This window comes from Ursus americanus, chromosome 21, assembly GCF_024610735.1.
Source record: "Ursus americanus isolate L20-20 chromosome 21, mUrsAme1.1.p, whole genome shotgun sequence".
Taxonomy (NCBI): Eukaryota; Metazoa; Chordata; class Mammalia; order Carnivora; family Ursidae; genus Ursus; species Ursus americanus.
Window position 1 is genome coordinate 53,627,938 of NC_142147.1, and position 19,408 is coordinate 53,647,345.

General features: G+C 53.0%; 1 protein-coding gene across 5 annotated transcripts in view; it reads left to right on the plus strand.

Annotated features, from left to right (window-relative positions):
* PPP2R1A (protein phosphatase 2 scaffold subunit Aalpha) overlaps positions 1–19,408 on the plus strand; it is a 65,015-nt gene that overhangs the window by 9,810 nt on the left and 35,797 nt on the right. For all 5 annotated transcript variants that reach the window (XM_087871161.1, XM_087871159.1, XM_087871157.1 and 2 more), the window contains exons 2-9: positions 3,852–3,942; positions 9,071–9,171; positions 13,323–13,555; positions 14,493–14,640; positions 14,762–14,917; positions 17,120–17,234; positions 17,343–17,413; positions 17,864–17,998. In XM_087871161.1, the coding sequence (XP_087727287.1) occupies positions 3,852–3,942; positions 9,071–9,171; positions 13,323–13,555; positions 14,493–14,640; positions 14,762–14,917; positions 17,120–17,234; positions 17,343–17,413; positions 17,864–17,998 (1,050 nt within the window). The remainder of the gene's footprint in view (positions 1–3,851; positions 3,943–9,070; positions 9,172–13,322; positions 13,556–14,492; positions 14,641–14,761; positions 14,918–17,119; positions 17,235–17,342; positions 17,414–17,863; positions 17,999–19,408) is intronic.

Below are 19,408 nucleotides of genomic sequence, written 5' to 3' on the forward strand. Positions count from 1 at the left end.
CGAGGATCAAATGAGTTGAGACGTGAAGGTAGCTAGAGTGGTGCCGGGTGCAGGGTATGCACCATGGGAGTGCTTGCTGTTACTTCTCTTTCGCTCTCAGAGAAAGGAAAGGAGACCCGGGAGGAGCAGCTAGCCTGCTGCCCCGCGTGCCCTTCTTGAGATACCTGAACAGAATCAGGATGCTGTCAACAGGGAGAGGTCACCACTGTCATTATTGTCTTTGCTAGTCCGAGGGTGTTCCCAGGTTTATGTCACTTGGTACTCACAGTACCCTTCTGAGGATGGGTGATACTATAATCCGTATTTCACAGGTGAGGAAATGAGGCCCAGAAAGGTGCAGAGTGGCCCGAGATCCCACAGCTCATATGTAAAGCTGCTTAGCCTTGAACCCAGACCGTGTGTCTCCGGAGCGCCACCCGGTGCTGCCTTTCTGGAGTGTTCCTGGTGCTGTCAGTGCTGACCAAAGCAAGCTGACATTCTCAAATATAGCAAAACCAGAATCTCCAGCGATGGCAGGAGGGAAGGGGGCTCTCCAGCGTGGCAGAGATGGCCTCATTCTTAGGCGCCCACCCCTTGGGCGCCTTTCCTAAACTACAGAGATGTTGAGATGAAGAGTCTGGTGCCTGGCTTTCAGTCTGGGCTCTGCTGCTTTCTGGCAAATGACAGCTTCTCTGTGCATCAGCATCCTCACCCTGAAAACAGTCCCTGCCTCAGAGCTCACTTCAAGGATCAGATGTGTTATTTCTCCACGTCGAGCACATAGCAAGCAATCCAGTGTTAGCAGCTATTGTTGCTGGCATTACACTTATGCTCGTTCCCTGCTAGTGTCTCATCCTCAGGGCTGCTGCTCACTGGTTGGGTCCCTGGCTCTTGTGTGCATTTCCCCATAGCCCAGCTCAGAGAAGAACCCAAAGATCTAACTGGGAGGTGACAAAGAGGAAGGAAACAGGCAATAAAGTCAGTCCCCCCCCCAATGTTTTATTATGGAAAACTTCAAACCTACAGAACATTTAAAGACTTGTGCAAAGGCCAGCAAACTACAACCCGTGGATTGAATTGAGCCCATGGCCTGCTTTTGCAAATGCAGTCTCATTGGAACACAGCCCTGCCCGTTTGTTTGCCTGTTGTCTGGTTCTGTGGCTGGTTTCGTGCCAGTGCGCAGTTGAGTACTTAGGACAGAGACCGTGTGACCCAAGATGCCGAAAATACGTCCTTGTTGGCAGTTTACGGGGAGGGTTTATACTTACGACCTGTATTCATTCATCCTTAGTGTTCACCTTATTTCGTTATGTTTCCATTGGTCCGTCTCTATAGGTGTTTTGTTTTTTGGCTAGATAAGATACAGGCCTCATAATATTTAATCTTGAGGTTCTTTGTTGCTGGAGAGGTGAGTCTTTGGACAGTGTTAAACCCCAAAACCCAGTGACGTTGTATGAGAAATGTGAATGCATTTTTCTGAAAGGAGAGGCCACCGTAGCCATTTCCTTAGGGTCCCATTATTGTCTGTGATCTTAGAGATTTTTCAACCCTGGGACCAGGGAACTGATGTAGGATCCCAGTCGCTCACAGACCTCTTTGGGAAAAGAACTGGCTGAGGGAGCCCCATCCCTTCTCGTTCTGCCTCTCCTTCCCGGAAGAGGATGCCTTCTCTGTGCCCAGCAGTGGCTTACTCACTCAGAAGGGTGTTTCCTGGCACTCCCACACGCATGACCTCACTTCGTTCCGCCACAGCCCTGTGAGCCGGGAGGGGGGCCGCACTATTGAGCTGGAGAAACAAGGGTTTCCATTCCTGGTGGGCTGTGTCATCGGAGCAGCTGAGTCCTGGCTCTCTTGGTGCTCACTTCGGCATGTGTCTGCCTCTCTGAGCCTGTCCCCGCCGTCGTGAAAGGGGGTGTTGGATGCCAACCTCCTTAGGAGTGAGAGGATCGAGAGAAGTCGTAACACCTAAGTGCTCCATGGGAGAGCTGCCCTGTGTTAGCCAAACGTGTTCGAGTCCCAGGTGCCACAACAAATCACCGCTCATTGTGGCTGAATGCAACAAAGATTATTCTCACAGTTGTGGAGGCCAGAAACGTGAAATAAGGTGTCAGCAGTGTTGCTTCCTTCTGGGGGCTCTGGAGACGATTCCTTTCATGCCTCTCTCCTAGCTTTTGGTGGCTGCTGGCAATTCTGGATGCTCCTTAGCTTATGTGGATACACCCCCTTGATCTCTCTCCCTCCATCTTTGCGTGGCCTTCCGCTCCATGTGTCTCCATGTCTCCTTTCCTGTCTCATCAGGACACAGTCATAGGCTGTGTAGAGAAAACTCACTCTTCTGTGTGTCTCCTTGACTCTCACGTCACTACCACACTCCACACTCCTGACACCACGTGTACGGTTCTCCCCCTGCCATGCAGGTCTCTGCGGGACCAGCGGGATGTCTTACAATTCATTTCAGTTGTAACGCTAACCAGAGCCCGCGCCGACCCCGCAGGTGAAGGGCTCTCCCCCCAAGACCGCCCCCCGCTTCAGATGCCTGTCGCAAGTAATAGGTCCCCACGTTATCCACGGCTTCTGTCAGACTTGGCTACAAATTGGAGGTCCCATGACCCTGTCCTTGGACTCGATGATTTGCCAGAACAGCTCACAGAACTTAGGGAAACACTTAACATTTATCACCTTGCTATCTAAAAAGAGAAGGGAAAGGGTTTGGATGAACACGCACAGGAGAGCTACACAGGGTGAGGTCTGGAAGGGCGCTGCGTACAGGAGCTTCTGTTCCTCGGCAGTCGGGGTGCGCCACCCTCTTGGTACATGGATGTCTTCACCAGCCTGGCAACTCCCCAACCCTGTACTTTGAGGATGTTTATGAAAGCTTCATCATGCAGTCCGTTTCCAGCCGCTCTCCCAGTGATGGCGGTGGGGCTGAAAGTGCCAAGCTTCTGACTATGGCTTGGTTTTTCTGGTGACTGGTCCCCATCCAGGAGCCCACCAAGATATGCTTCATTAGAACGAAAGGCATTGCTGTCACTCAGGAAATTCCACGGGCTTTAGGAACTCTGTGCAGGAACCAGGGGCAGAGACTAGGAAACATACTTTGTTTGACTGTTTCACAAGGGCTCCCCCCTAAATTTGGGATAATTTCATCTTGAGATGCTGACTTAATTGTATCTGCAAAATCCCTTTTTTCACATTCTTGAGTACTAGGGGTTAGGACTAGAGCGTGTCTTCTGGGGGCCACTGTTGAACCCATTCTGCTAGTGCTATTACTACTGCTAACAGTACTCCTGTTTACACAGTTGTTACAATATTCTTTGTTCCGTTAATCATCATTGCTAGCTGGTGGTCCGGGGTTTTCAGTCCCTGCCCCACAGCACCCGAACTGTGTGACCCTTAGAAGGGACTTTTGCTCCCTCAGCCTGTTTGCTGCTCTGTAGAGTGGGGCTTATAACAGCTCTGACGTCCGGGTTGTCGTGAGCGCCTGTGCGTGTGAGTGCCCGCCGAGGACCTGGCACAGAGTAAAGTTGCTGGAACGTGGCCACCCCTGTTGGAGCGTGCCAGGGGGTGCTGCGTGCAGGAGGGGCCAGAGCAGAGCAGGAGGATGAGGCGGGGGGGGGGGGCAGTGTGTGCTTTCAGAGGGGGTCTTGGAAAGCACCACTCGGTGGGTGTCTGCTCAGTGAGACGTGGTGGGTGCTTTTGCTGAGTCTGCTGCTGCCATTGTAATTTACAGCCGCTTGGTAGGTGTGTGCCAAGTGACTGTTCCCCATCCTTACACACATCGGGCTTCCAGAGGCTGCCTGGGTCTGGAGCTTGTCACACACCCCTAAGTCTAGGCGTGCTAACATTGTCCCCTGCTCTTGTTCTCTCACTAGCTTCGTCTCAACAGCATCAAGAAACTGTCCACCATCGCCCTGGCCCTTGGGGTGGAAAGGACCCGCAGCGAGCTCCTGCCCTTCCTGACAGGTAAGGAGGTGGACTCCTGGGGCCCAGGCCGAGTGGGGACTGTCGGGGGGTGGTTCCCGTTAAGTAAGAGAGGCCTTGTGAGGGATTTAACAGATGGTGAGTGTCTGCCCCTGCCCCGTGCTAGGCACGGTGGGGTGGGGGGCAGATGGAACCAGGTTTGAGTCACAGCACTAACAGTTAAAAGCTGGTATCTTGAGGTGAGTCACTTAACCTAACTGTTCTTGGAGTTTTTATGTATGAAGTGCAGATAAACACGCATGTGCTGTAGCATGGATGTGAGCATTAGGTAAGAATAATTGACATTTATCCTCTGCCTGCCACGTGCCAGGCAGTGCTCTAAACGCCCTCTTGTGAGGATTGGGTTAGTTCACGGTCCTCCGGATGGGGGCCTGTGCTCCGTAAGTACACACAGTGTTGCTCCCCGTTGTGAATCTCGCAGCGGCTCCTGAGGGTGGGGCCGACTGCTGCCCCCATTGTACAGGTGAGGACACAGAGCATGAAGAGGTGAAGGAGTACAGTTGCCTGAGATCCCGCAGCTGGGAGGTGACTCAGCACAGCTGGGGAGTGACTCGGCAGGGGTTATTTATCTAGTCGTGCTGGCTGCGCACTTGACAGCACTGGTTAATGACTCAGGGTCCTGACAGCCTGGGTTCAAATCCAAGCCCCACCACTTTCTAGCTGCGTGACCTTGGGCAAGGTATTTCACATCTGCCTGCCTCTGATTCTTCGTGTGTGAGACGGGCCTAATCGTATAACCTGATGTGAAGATTAAAGAAGATGCCATGTGAGGTGCTCACCCAGTCCGTGCTCAGCACACGGGACGGCTGCTAAGTGTTCTATCTGAAGGTGCGTGCAGAGCGCTCGGCACCGTGTCTGACGCACGCCGGACCGCCACGTAGCGGTCAGTCCTCTGTTCCCACTGTTCTTATTCCTGCTTTATACTTTTTGAAACTGCAGCTGAAGGCTCAGTCACTAATGAAACTCCTATAGGATCCTTTAATTTGGGCTTAGTGGTGATGCCAGGGAGAAAGGGAGCAGAGATGATGATTCCTTCTTGTGACATGTGGGGACATGAAGGCCTGCAGAGGTACAGGGATTGCCCATGGTGACAGCAGCTGATGACTGAGGAGAACAGGTTTATCTGCCTGGGAACGCCACACGAGGAGCGGGTATCCATGTGACACTGAGCAGGTGACCTGAACTGAGGCTTCCACTGGCGGACTGAGCACAAGACTTGAAAGCTCTCAAGCGCTGAGACGGGGCGGCTGGGACACAGGGAGTGTGATGTGTGGCACGGTGGTGTAATAACGTGGGTAAAGGGGGTGCCTGGGTGGCTCCGTCGGTTAAGTATCTGACTTTGGCTCCGGTCGTGATCCTGGGATGCTGGGATTGAGTCCCACATCGGGCTCCCTGCTCAGTGGGGAGCCTGCTTCTCCCTCTGCGCCCTCACCCCCTGCTCATGCGTGCTCTCGCGCTCTCTCTCAAATTAATAAAAGATTAAAAAAATAAAGTGGGTAAAGAAGTTGGTGGGACCTGTTTGATTCCAGCTGCCACCAGCCTGCTGGCAGACCTGGGTAAGCCACTCCATTTCCCCTAGCTGCAGCTCCCTTACCTGTCACAGTAAGAGGAGGACCTAACTCACAGGGCTGTTGAGGATTAAGTGCTCCACGCAGAGCTGAGTCCGTAGAAAATGCTCGGTACGTGCTGCCAGTCCCTCTATAGTGAGGTAGTGGGGAAGGCAGCCTGGGGAGGGCACTGGCAGGAGTACACAGTAAAATGGAGGCAGGACTGAACGTGGTGATGGGGTGCAGGGAGAGGCTCAGGGGCAGGTGGGTGGTAGGGGGTTGGGTTTTGCCAGTTTGAGTGCCAGGCGGCAGTCTGGGATTAATCCCGTAGGTGAAGGCAGGGAGCCGTTGTAGCTAGCGGCTGGAGGGTGGGCGGATGAGATGTAGAAAATAAGGCTCCTGTGCACACAGCGTTGTATTGAGGGGGCGGGATGGGCAAGGAAACAGCGCAGGAAGTGGAATTGGGATCGGTGGCTGAGAGCAGAGACCGTGGGGTTGGGCCGCCTGAGTCCCAGCCAGGACGTGCTTCATTTCCTCTGAAACGGGAATCATCATCTAATACGTGGGCTGTTGTTAAGATTCAGTGAATTTTTTTTTTAAAGATTTTATTTATTTATTTGACAGAGATAGAGACAGCCAGTGAGAGAGGGAACACAAGCAGGGGGAGTGGGAGAGGAAGAAGCAGGCTCATAGCGGAGGAGCCTGATGTGGGGCTCAATCCCATAACGCCGGGATCACGCCCTGAGCCGAAGGCAGAGGCCTAACCGCTGTGCCACCCAGGCGCCCCTCAGTGAATTTTTTTTTTAAGATTTATTTATTTGACAGAGGTGGGGAGAGAGCGAGAGTGTGCACGAGAGAGCGAGCACAAGCAGGGGGAGCGGCAGGCAAAGGGAGAGGCAGGCTCCCCATTGAGCAGGGAGCCTGATGTGGGACTCGATCCTAGGACCTTGGGATCATGACCTGAGCCAAAGGCAGACGCTTTACCGACGGAGCCACCCAGGCACCGCAAGATTCAGTGAATCTAACATACGCATCCTCTTTATTACATCATAGAGCCACACGTGACATCACAGTAATGCAAGTGAGAGGAACTGCAGAAGCCACGAGATGGAAGAGGAGTCAGGCATTCAAGACAGATTTCTTTGGGTTGCTTTCGTTAAGTGGTGGCAGATTTTCTTTCCTTTGGGCTTCACCCATTGCAAAATGTTCAAAATAGCAAATGGCAGATAGACTGCATCTTTCAGAAAAGATGATACTGTTTCGGAACAAGCTGAGAGCCCTCTCTGAGCTCACACCTGCAGGACACGCACAATCAGTGTTGTGAGGGGAAAATTACCATATGATGCCCCACTGTGTTAGAAACAGGTGTTGGTAATTTTTAGGCCATAGTGAGATGTGGGTGGGTTCCAAGGTGAGTCAAGTCACCTGCGTGCCAGTGGCTGAAAAGTCACCTGCCATTTAAAGACTTGTACCCAGGCAAACACCAGTGAAAAGTATCCTCAGAAATCCCAGGTTTGCCTTAAACACACCGCATGGTTTCGTTGGGAAGCTGTACGAACGCGGGTTCTCCGGGGCCGAGGAGAGTGGCTTGATCCTGCCTTTTGTCATGGTCATGGCATTTCTTCAAGTTCAGAAAAGAGTGTTTTCTCCTTAAAGGATCTGGATTCGTTTAAGCTAATGCACAGTACAGTTAGAAAGTACTTTGGAGTAGGCCATCCGTAGGCATAGTTCATAAATCTCTCATGCACACCGCTGTGTGCTGTGAGATGGAGAACAAATCAAACTTTGTCTTCGTGGAGCTTCTGTTCCAACCGGGAATAAGTAGTGATGAGGCCAGAGAGACAAAGTAGAAATAAGGGTAAGGGATATTCCAGTGGTGGTCAGGGCTGGTCTTCTTGGGGGTGTGACCTGAATGGCACCTACCCTATAGGACTCTGAGGGAAGAATGTTCAGGTGCGGGAAGAGGCACGCGTGGGATGGGCACAGTGTTGGAGGGAAGATGTGAGTTGGGGATCGGTACAGTGGCCACATCACATGGGATCATGGTGTATGGAGTCTAGATTTTAGTTCATGTTTCTTAGAAACCATTGGAAGGTTGAGGTAGGGGAGTGTCATAATTTAAAGGATCCCTCAGGATTCTGGAAGGAGGCTGGGTGGTTGGGGGCCAGGGCAGAAGCAGAAAAACCAGTAAGGAAGCAGTTGCAGTCACCCAGCAAGAGATGGTGGCCATCAGAGTGACACTGAGGTGGAAGGTGGGACAGGTCTGCGTCAGAGAGGCAGGGAGGTGGCGGCCCTGAGCATTTGAGGCCAGGAGGATGCGGAGGCTGGCAAGGCGATTCTGTAGAGGTGGGGACCGTGAAAATAGGAGGTGCTGGCAGGTTCCACGTATTTGGCTTTCAGGAACGTGGCTTGGCCAAGGAGTCTGGACTGAGGACTGAGTTGAATACGAGTTGAGGCCATGGATATGCACAAGGTCTCCGGGAGGCAGAGAAAATGGGAGGGTGAGGTTAACTGTGTACAGAGAGGGCCAGGGAAACTGAGGCTGGGAAGGACTCAAAGGCCCGGTGGGCCCGGAGCCACACTGGGCTGCATTCTCTGAAGCACTGACTCGGGCCAGGCCCCATGCTGAGCTCCTCACAGAAAACATCACTTCACTTTGGTCTCACGCAGCTCTGTTGGGGTGTGGGGTGAGAAAACCGGCTCAGCGGTGACGTGAGCGGCCGCACACCGAGCAGCGGCAGAGCAGAGAACCCACCACGAGAGGAGGAGGGTGAGGACAGCCCCACGAGCAGACCGGTGGTGGTGAGGAAGTGACCAGAACTCGGACCTGCCAGTTCTCACACCCCTTTGGCCAGAGCATGGTCCCTTGGCCTTCCAGCTGCACGGGAGCCTGGAGGTGTCTGGCTGGGGCACAGCAGCTCTATCTTTACACAGTCATCCGTTCTTCCAGCAAACCTGGACTGAGCGCCTGCTGTGCTCATCTCTGGCAGAAACTGGGGTACAGAGAGGAGCCACTCCTGGACTCCTAAGATAAGGACCCTAATAAAGGTGGCTTGGAGTCAAAGGGAGTGTAGAGAAGGGACATGCCCTGGTCTGGTCAGGAAACCTGAGCTGATTCCTGAAGGACGGAGAAGAATCTCTCAAGCTGAAGAGAAAGATGAGCTCTTGCAGAGAAGGCAGTGCTGAGGGTAGAAGCTAGACCAAAGCGGAAAGCCCCCATTTACCAGGCTCTGTGCTCCTGTGCGTGCTCTTGTTTGCCCCTCACTGGAACTCCCGCCGGAAGGTACGTTAGCACCATTACAGGCGCAGAAATGGGCTTGCAGACTGGTCTCACCCTCCCGGTGTGCCGCACCTAGTAAAGGGCAGACGAGGGGCTTTGGTGCTCTGTCCTCTGACCCAGGCCTGCACCTTGATCTCTGCACCAGCCGGGTGGAGGCTGGGGAGACTGAGGGCTGACAGTTGGAGGAAGCAGAATGGAACCTGCTTGTTCCCAGCTTGGATCACCCAGGGGCTGGGGTCAGACTTGGGGTGGGACTGTAACAGAGTCTGTCTTGGTTCCACAGACACCATCTACGATGAGGATGAGGTCCTCTTGGCCCTGGCGGAACAGCTGGGAACCTTCACCACGCTGGTGGGAGGCCCCGAGTACGTGCACTGCCTACTGGTGAGTCTGGGAGGCAGGGAGGTCCCCTTGCCCGCCCCTTGGGAGTCAGACCTACGGCCCTGCCAGAAGCAGGATGGGAAGAATGCAGGAGAGGCTGGGGGTCACATTCTAGGCACAGGCAAGCCTTGGACATTCCCTTTAATCCAGCAGATTAGTAGTGGCATTTCATAAAGCAACACCAAAAATGCACTTGTTTACCTTCCTGTTAGCTGGACACTTGCCTGACCAGTGCCAGACCCACCTGCCACTGTACATAGAGGGCTTTGGGCTTGGAGGCAGTCTGAGTTCTATGACTTTTTTGCTGTGTGACTTGTAAGAGTTACTTAACCTCTCTGTGTTACACTTTCCCTCATCCATAAGATGGGAGTCATTAAAGCATATCTTTTTGATTGGTTTAAGCCCTTAGCATGGTATTTGGTACATGGTAAATACTATCAGATGTTAGCTGCAGTGTCATTATGCCATATGTCATGAGGTCATGTCCACCCTTTGGGGTAAGGACATTTCCCTTTTTATAGATGAGCCACTGGGCACACTGAGAAGTTAAGCATCTTGGCTAAGGCCTTACGGGTAGTAAGTAGCAGAGTCGGGATTCCAGGTGCCTGCCTGTGCACCCCTGTGCTTGGTGACAGCTAGGGACACAGATGGGTCAGATTCTAACAGAAACTGCTGTTTGTGAGAAGAGGAAGGAGGACTGCCTTGTCACCAGGGAAAGACTCCGGTCCTGCCATCCCTGAAGGAGGAGCCTCGGGGGTTTCCAAGTCCCTTGGCTTTCATTGATCCTCAGAACCCCGGGTCCCTGCTTCTGCCTGCTCTCCCCCTGCCCCCAGTAATCCTGTGTGTCATGCTTTGTAAAGACACAGTTTTATATTTGGCATCTGCACTTAATAATGTCTTAACAATTTTTGTTAGCAGCCTTCTTCCTTTTAGTGGTGTATGAAATAATGGCACTTCTTAAAATTGGGATTTGGGGCTTGAACAGATACGGTAACTTTTCTTCTAAGCAGGGTTATTTCTGAAGAAATTGGATAATTGTCATTAAATTCTGGTCTGTCAGCTTTCATGTGTGTACGTGTATAATTTGTGTGTGTATACATGCAGACAGCTGTATGCGAATGAGATCGTTCCCTACATTTTACACAGATTAGGGCTGCCCTACACGAGGAACATGATGAGGTCTGGGGACCAGCCTGAAAAAGGGGTCCCTTGAGCTCCCTGGAACGTTCTGCAAGCCCTGGAATTTATCAGTTTTTCTGAGGAGAGAGTTTGTAGCTTTTAGCAGCATCTCAGAGAACTTGGGAGTAGGAAACATGGATCCCGTAGCTTCAGCAAGGGGCCCCAGGGCCCTCAGGTGGTGTAGAACTCAGGCTTGCTGGGGAGCAGGACTGGAACCCTGGAGTCCTTCCCTTGCCAGGTCAGGGTCACCCCACACTCACTTTGGGGGAGAGTGACATGTCGTCTGGGACCGATGTTCATGATGGTCACATGGGCTGGCAGAGACACATCCTGAGGGCCCTGGGCCAGGGAGTGCTAGGAACCCGGAGGCCAGTCAGGTCCGAATGCTGGTGCTCCTCGGCGCCTGCAGGTGCCTTCTGCACAGTCACCTTTCGTGTCCCCTAGTAACCCTGTGAGATACGCACTGGTGCTAGCCCCAGTTACACATGAGGAAACTGAGGCTCGAGGTCTGGTTTGGGTGAATTGCCTGAGCTGGGAAGAGACCGTCAGGATTTGAACCCAGGCCCCTGCCTCTTAACCACTGCCATTCCTCTCTCCTACCCCCCCTCTCCCCACCTCAAGGGTTCTCGGTTGCTTTACAGGCTGATTAGAGCTGGACAAGAGGGAAGCTGGGAGACCTTAGAACCTGAAGGAGGCACCTAACCTGTTTCAGATGGGAAGGGGGAGCTGTCAGCGAAGGCCTCCTGGGGGAAGTGGCAGTGGATCTGGAGTTTGACAGAAATGGAAAATGGTTATTGTGCAGTTTGTTCATTCCACGAGCATGAGTACCAGCTATGGGCCTTGGGAACCCAGAGGCGTGTCCGAGCCAGTCCCAGCCCTCATTCTCTATAGAGGTGAAATGGAGCTAATTTCACAGGGACCCATGTAGCTACAGCCCAAGAATTGATTCTCTACCCACAACTCTTAACCCTTTTGGAATCCTGGATCCCTTTGAAAATCTCATGAAAACCGTGGAGCCTCTCCTAAAAGTACAGTGATTATAGGAAGTTCATACCTCTCCCCTCCCCGGCATGTTCTCTGGGTTCGAGAACTCCTCCCTCTCCTTCGTTAGAAGCCCCACAGCACAACTTTTCATTGTGGGAAAGCATCCCTAGGAGTTCCCTAAACATGCACCTTCCTGGGCCCCACCCCGGAGGGTCTGATTCTTCTGGTCTGTGCTGAGATAGGCCTCCTGGGTGGTCGCAGACCACACTGTGCGAACTGCCTGCAGCAACCCGCTAGGGCAGGCAGCCTGGCCTGACATAAGTACTGCTTGGCCTTGGTCCCCAGGCCTTTGTTACAACTGGTTACTCTCTGAATGGAACGGGTAAATGGCAAATCCTGATTGAGTACCCACCTCGCATGTGCCAGCGTGGGAAGCAGGAAAACCAGGAACAAAGAGGAACCCAGTCCCTGCTGTAGCCCTGTGACACCATCTTCAGCCACACTCCCGTGAGCCAGTCCAGAACCAGAAACCCTGATGGCTCTAGGACAGAGGCCATGCACTGGCAACCCCCAGGCTGGCATAGTGTCATATTTTCCTCTGGAATCATTGCTGATCTTTTGTAAATGAGATTTTTTGTTTATTTTTATTGTGGTTAAATATATAAACAACCATTTTTAAGTGTATGGTTTTGTGGCATTAAGTATATTCACATTGTGGTACAGTCACCACCACCATCTGTCATCTTCCCAAACTGAAATTGTCGCCATTAACCAGTAACGCTCTATATCCCCTCTTCCCTGCCCCTGGGGCCCACCATTCTACTCTCTGTGTCTATGAATCTGGCCACTCTAGGGTCTTCATATAAAGGAATCCTACAACGTGTGGCCTTTTCTGACTGCCTTATTTCACTCAGCATAATGTCTTCAGTGTTCGTCCATGGTGTAGCGTGTGGTAAATAGGAGTTTTGACGTATACCCACCTGGCCCTTTGGGCTGCTTTTGGAAAACTGATTGCTTTTACCAGCTGTGTTTTCCTGTGGTGACAGTTGATGAAGCTGGGAGCAGCTGTCCTTCCTAGGCTACATGCCCCAGGTTCTGCCTCTTTCCATTGTCCCCACCCACCACCTTTGCTCCTTGCTCCATTCTCTTGCCCGTTTGGGCCCTGGAGGCATTTCCGTGTCTGCTTTCTTCTGCCTTCTACACCTGTCAGGCCACGCTGGACTTCAGACCGCAGATCTCCACACCTTTATTTGAACAGACTAGACTCACTTAAGCCTCCCTCTATTCAGTCAGAAATTGCTGAGTTCCTGCCCTGTCGGAGGAGCTCTGCTGGGCTCTGGGGACATGGTGATGAGCCAGTCAGATGTCCCTAAAGAAGCACGACCCCTCCAGGCCTCACAATCCGTAGCCTCAGGTTTGCCAGTCATGTGAGCTCCTGGGGCAGTGGCCTGTCAGAAACCCCAGCCGTGCTCTTAACTGTTGGCAAGCACGGGAACCAGGTGGCCTGGTTTGGATCCTGTCTTGTAGCCAGCACTAGCGTGGGCAAGTTATTTAGCTCGTTGGCCTCAGTTTCCTCTTCTGTAAAATGAAGACCATCACGGGACCTGCTTCATAGAGTCAGCAATCCCCCCCCCCCCCCGCGAAGTCCCTCGTTGTGTGACACAGTGACCCTGCTTAGGACACCCAGCAAATAGATGTTCCAGTCAGTAGCCACGATTATCCATGCACTGTGAGGAGCCAGTGACAGCTGTGGCCCTCTGCTCAGAACGTGATGAGTAGAATTGTGAGGATCGTGGCCCTCAGTGAAGCTCCTTCAGGGGCCTCTGTGAGAGGTTCTTAGGGCTCTTCTGGAAGGCCTGCTGGGTGAAGGCTGGGATGGAGAGGTCAAGGACGTTTTCTCGGAGGAGATGAGCCGCGAGGGGCATGGGGTGGGGCTTGAGGCTGGGGCGGTGGGGAGGGGACCTGCTGTGACCTTGTGCTCTGTGCCGCAGCCACCCCTGGAGTCGCTGGCCACGGTGGAGGAGACGGTGGTGCGGGATAAGGCGGTGGAGTCCTTGCGGGCCATCTCGCACGAGCACTCACCCTCTGACCTCGAGGCCCACTTCGTGCCCCTGGTGAAGCGGTTGGCGGGCGGCGACTGGTTCACCTCCCGCACCTCGGCTTGTGGCCTCTTCTCTGTCTGCTACCCCCGCGTGTCCAGCGCCGTCAAGGCAGAACTTCGACAGTGAGTCCCAGCCTCCCCTCGGCTTGGACCCCTTCTCTCAGGCTTAGCCCCCGCTCCCCCCCACCCCGCCCCTCAGAGAGCGGTGTCCCCAGGCCTGGTCCAGACACGGCCTCTTGCTCATTTAGGAAATGGAGAAATGATAGCTTCTTCCTCCCATTGGGCATCGTGAGGATTTATAAGAATTACCACATACAAAGTGCTAAGAACAGATCTGGCTCATAAAAGCACTCCACCCGTGAGGTGGGTGCCATCTTGGGCCTACCCCTGGTCCAGAACCCTCCCAGATACACTGGCTCAGTTTGGCCGCCTCCTCCGCCCTCCTCCCCTTAGGCTTGATAGCCCAGAGAATTCCTTGTCTGTAAGACTCCTCTCCAGGAACAGTGAATGAAAATGCTTCTAATTGGATTAAAATTTCCCGTTAGTATGAGTTTCTTCCCCTCCCTCTGGACTTTGTTCACTCACCAACTCCACAGACCGTTGAGCAGCAAGCCTGGCCCTGAGCTCTGACACGTGACAATACTGGTTTACGGCTGCCCACGTGTGCTTAGAGGTCTGTGTGCATGCGTGCCTCCCCCACGCTCCTGAAAGGTAAAACCCTTGAGGGGCCATGACCAGCATCTTAGCTCAGCAGCTTTATATGGTCAGAACGATACAGTCAGCACCTGCCATTCACTAGGACTTACTGTGTGCAGAGGTGCTGCTCTGCTTTCACACACATTATCTGGTTTAAACCTCATCGTGACCTGGTGCGGTGGGTACTCTCACCGTCAGCTCCATTTTATAGGCCTGGGAAGACTCAGGGCTCATCGTTTGGCCAGGGTCACTCAGGCAAAGCCAAGACTTGTGTGCCTGCAGTCTGTGCTTTCTCCTGTCTGCCTCTGCGTGTTGCTGTGGGATCCGAGGCCTTCCTCCTCCTGAGTCCACTTCCAACCCCCAGGTACTTCCGCAACTTATGCTCAGATGACACCCCCATGGTGCGGCGGGCCGCAGCCTCCAAGCTGGGGGAGTTCGCCAAGGTGCTGGAGCTGGACAATGTCAAGAGTGAGATCATCCCCATGTTCTCCAACCTGGCCTCTGACGAGCAGGTGGGCTCGCCTCCCCAACCCCCTACTGTGTCCCCTTCCTCTGGCAGACTCTGCGTCTAAAAGGAAATCCCAGAGCTAACAGGTCTCTGCTGCCCTCACCCTTCTCTGATCCTCTCCCCAGGACTCGGTGCGGCTGCTGGCGGTGGAGGCATGTGTGAACATCGCCCAGCTACTCCCCCAGGAGGACCTGGAGGCCCTGGTGATGCCCACCCTGCGCCAGGCTGCTGAGGACAAGTCCTGGCGCGTCCGATACATGGTGGCCGACAAGTTCACAGAGGTGGGGACTGTTGACAACTCAGAGCTGGGGAAGCTGGGGCCCTCAGATGGGTAGGGATGGGGCCACACACAGAAGCTGGGTTTTTAGTTAAATCCAACAAATTATTGGGTGTTTGAGCAGTAAGATCTCTGATCAGCTGGCTGGGTCGCACTTCTTATTGCCAGCCCTGGTTGAGTAATAGTCGCAGCTTGAAGTGCTGTGTTGGGAAGGGTTCTGAAGCCAAGTTCAGGTTCTGTGGAGAGCCCCAGAGCAGAGAAGGTAGTATATGTGTGCTCTTGACCTAATGGAACTCTCTTCCTTCTACAAAAGGGAGGGCATAGCCTGTATTAGTTTTGGGGGCTGCCATGACAAAGTACTACAGACTGGGGGTTCTCTATTCCCGCACTGTTCTGGAGGCTATTCCAAGCCTCTTCTTTTTTTTTTTTTTTTTTTTAAGATTTTATTTACTTATTTATTTAGCAAGAGACAGGGAGAGGGACAAGCAGACTCCTCACTGAGTACAGAGCCCACGGGGCGGGGGGGTGCTCGATCTCAGGACCCTGAGATCATGACCTGAGTCAGAATCAGGAGTCTGACACTTAACTGACTGAGCCGCCCAGGCGCCCCTCCAAGACTTCTTCCTTGACTTGTGGATGGTCTTTTCCCCTGTCTTCACATGGTCTCCCCTCCGTGCATGCCTGCGTCTGAACCTGCCCCCTGTTACGAGCTTTCCAGCCATTTTGGACTAGGACCACCTTAATTAGCTCTTTTAAAACCCTGTCTTCAAATGCAGTCAGTTTCTGAGGTACTGAGGGGTTAGGCCTGCAGCACGTGAATTTTGGAGGTACAGTAGATCAGCCCATAGCACAGCTCAGAACTGGTCAGAATGACTCCACCAGGCAGACAGAACAGGGACAAGATCCTAGGACAGTGCCCTTTCCACAGAGACCCAGGTTTGCTTATCCCACCGTCATGTTTGTTGAGCACCAGCTCTTTTTGTGGGTGCTGGGGATCCAGTGAATTCACATTCCCAGCCTCCAAGGAACAGGCAGCCTGAAGGGGAGGGTCCGCTGAGATAGAGGGAAACTGTCGGTGCCAAAGCCGGCAGACCTGCGTGGGCCATTGAGAAGAGGAGGTGGTGCTGCAGCTGGTTCTAGAAGATGGGTGGGTGAGAGCTGGCATAGGACCGTGTTCCAGCAAAAGGACAACGTGTACATGGGGCCCTGGGAGTCCAGAACCAGTGCGAGTGAGAACATTCAGGACTTGCTCTTGGGGGCCCCACGTGAGAGCAAGCTGGAGAGAGGCCCAGGGTTCGTCTTGGGTGCCGCTGCACCCCGTTGTTCCCTGTTCCTGTGAGTGTGCGTATTTCCGTGGTGTTTGCTGTAAGGACTTGGAGCCTCAGGATAACGTTTCCCAGATGGTCCGTTTCCTGTGAAAATGTTAGCACAGCGCGGCTGCGTGCTGGAGTCTTAGCACCGTGGTTCAAGATGATTCTTCCGTCCTTGGCTTCTGGACAGCATGAACTGGATCATGCTGGGTTTTAGATAAAAGCTCAGTGAAGGCAGGGATTTTAGATTCAAGCAGTGCTCGGTGCCCAGGAGACACTCAGTAAGTGTCTGTTGTTTAAGGGGCAGCATTTGCCGCAGGTAGCATTAGGCCCTTCAGAGGTTTTGTTTATTGTGTCCTTAACCATGAGCTGCCCTGTGTCCTGCCGGGTCCTCAGGAGCTGGCTCTGCAGTAGCACACAGGTGCCTTCCCTGGCATGCCGCCTTCCCCCTCAGTCTTGATGCGTTTAATTTCATTACAAGAGTAATACAGGGTCGGGTAACCAATTTGAAAAATACAGAAGAGTATAAGTGAAAATTAATATTTAGTATTTAATTAAAATTAATAAATTAAAAAGGAAGAGCCATATCACTAGAATGTTTTTGGATCAGGTAACAGAAAACCCTACCCCCGATAGCTTCAGCAGTAAGGAGACTTGTTACTACAACACCATGTGGTAGGTACTCTGATGGCCCTCATTTTGCTTTTGAGGAAACCAGCTCAGAGAGGCTTGGAGACTTGCCCGGGCTCACCCTATGGTACTGGGAGTAGATCTCGGCAGTGATTCCCAGGGCCGTGTTCTTCTTACCCTTGTTCTGGTGCCTTTAACTCTGATTCTGGTCTCGTTCACCCAGAGTCTTGCCCAGCCCTCTCACTCTCCCTGCTTTCTGTCTGCAGCTCCAGAAAGCAGTGGGGCCTGAGATCACCAAGACAGACCTGGTGCCTGCCTTCCAGAACCTGATGAAAGACTGTGAGGCCGAGGTGAGGGCCGCAGCCTCCCACAAGGTCAAAGGTTGGTGCTGGCGACCAGAACATAGCAAGTGGGAGGGCGTCCGAGGGGCCCGAGGCAGAACCAGGACATCAGGTCTCACCTTCTTCTGCCTCCCTTCCCCTCCCGCAGAATTCTGTGAAAATCTCTCAGCTGACTGTCGGGAGAATGTGATCATGACCCAGATCTTACCCTGTATCAAGGTAACAGGGAGTTTGGTGGGAGGAATAGGGCAGATCTTAGCCTGTTGTAGAGGAGGGGTGGACATTGGGCTTTATGGACATTCGGAGGCAGACAGTCCCCAGCCTTCTAGCACCGGGCAGTCTTGGTTTGGAAGCCGGTGGGGTCCCTCAGTGCAGCAGAATATGAGGTTTGGGGCTGAGCTTGGAGTGGGAGTGCTTCCCCTCAAAAGTTCAAGAGCTTTGGCCTTAGGGTGGGAGGCTTCTGGGAGCAGGACTCATGGAGCTCTAAGCAGGTGGGACAGGGGAGAAACTGCCTTGTACCTTTGTACCCTAAACCGTCCCTGCTCCGTGAGGTAGAAGGGCAGAAGCAGGCCGGGGCTCAGGCCTCGTAGGAGGTGGGGGTCTGTTTGGTCACTTGCTGCTGCAGGGGTGGTCCTAACCCTGTGGCTCCCCCTTCCTTCTCCCTCCCAGGAGTTGGTGTCAGATGCCAACCAACACGTGAAGTCGGCCCTGGCCTCAGTCATCATGGGCCTCTCCCCCATCCTGGGCAAGGACAACACCATTGAGCACCTCTTGCCCCTCTTCCTGGCTCAGCTGAAGGATGAGGTAAGAGTGCCATGGAAACTCTGAGCTCTGGGCTGGCAGAGGTGATGGGTCAGCCTCTTTCTCAGATTGGCCAGGAGTCTCATAGAATCTTGACAGACACCCAGGTCCTGAATGAGTTGAATACTGGTGGGCACAATGGACTGTGTGTTCACTGATTCCCTTATTAGGCAGTTGTTTTGCATGTCCTTGATCTATGCTGGTTCTTTTTCTGGGTATCAGGGATACCAAAAAAACCTAAGATAGTTGCACTCCTCAGAGACCTTCAGAGACTGACAGTGGAGAGACACAGATGGGCAGTACCATGAGTCCATGATCACATACGTGCTGTGATATGTTCATGTCTTTTAGGATTTAGGCAGAGATGCTGTAACGAAGACCCCAGAATACAGTGGCTTACATAAGAATTTTCTCACAACAGTTCAGAGCTAGGTAGGCCTACACTGGGGGTTAGCCCTGCTGACCTCCACGCTTTCGGATCTGGGACAGCTGCTCTGATTTTCACCACCCCCAGCCGGCATGGAGGCAGAAGGTATTAGACAGCAGGAAGTGTGGTCCTCGTAAGGGCAAGACCCAAAAGAGAGTACCCATCAGTCTGTTTGCACCCGAAACACCCCCTTAGCCAGAGTCAGTCGGGTGACCACACCTTGCTGTTCAGTTGGCCTGGAGCGTGTGCTGGGTGGTGGCTGGACAGGTTGTGGGGTCACAGCCAAGGAAGGAGTTTGGATTTGAACTGTGGGCAGCTGGAGGCACTGGGACAAATCTGGGTGTTCGAAAGGAACCCTGAGGCTACTGTCAAAGAAAGAACGCAGCGGGGAGGCCGGAAGAGGTACAGGGAGACTAAACTGGTGGGAGGGAAGGTCTTGCTGCAAAGATGCGGACAGGACCATGTGGAACGGGGGCGGGGGGCGGGGGGCGGTTTGCAGGCTCCCTGGTTTTTGTCATGGTGACAACCAGGCGGATGGTGAGACAGTTTGCTGGTGTGTGACTTCCATGCTGCCAAAGGCCTCAGTCTCCCTGCCTCCCTGCTCTCCCCGCCCCCCCCCCGCCCCCCAGCACACCCAGTGCTTACATTTGATCATTTATTTGTATCAGTTGTTGCAGTTTAAACCATAATTAATTTTTTTAAATGTTTTTTTATTGTGTTAGTCACCGTACAGTACATCCCCGGTTTTCGATGTGAAGCTTGATGATTCATTGCAATACGTGCCCTCCTTACTACCCATCACCGGTCTATCCCATTCCCCCACCCCCCTCCCCTCTGAAGCCCTCAGTTTGTTTCACATAGTCCATAGTCTCTCATGTTTCATAATCAATTTTTATAATGACTTAAATTTTATGACCCAAGTAAAGTGCTTCACACTCGTGAAGCACTTTTTTTTTTCTTTTATAAGCACGCTTTTTGCAGCTCTA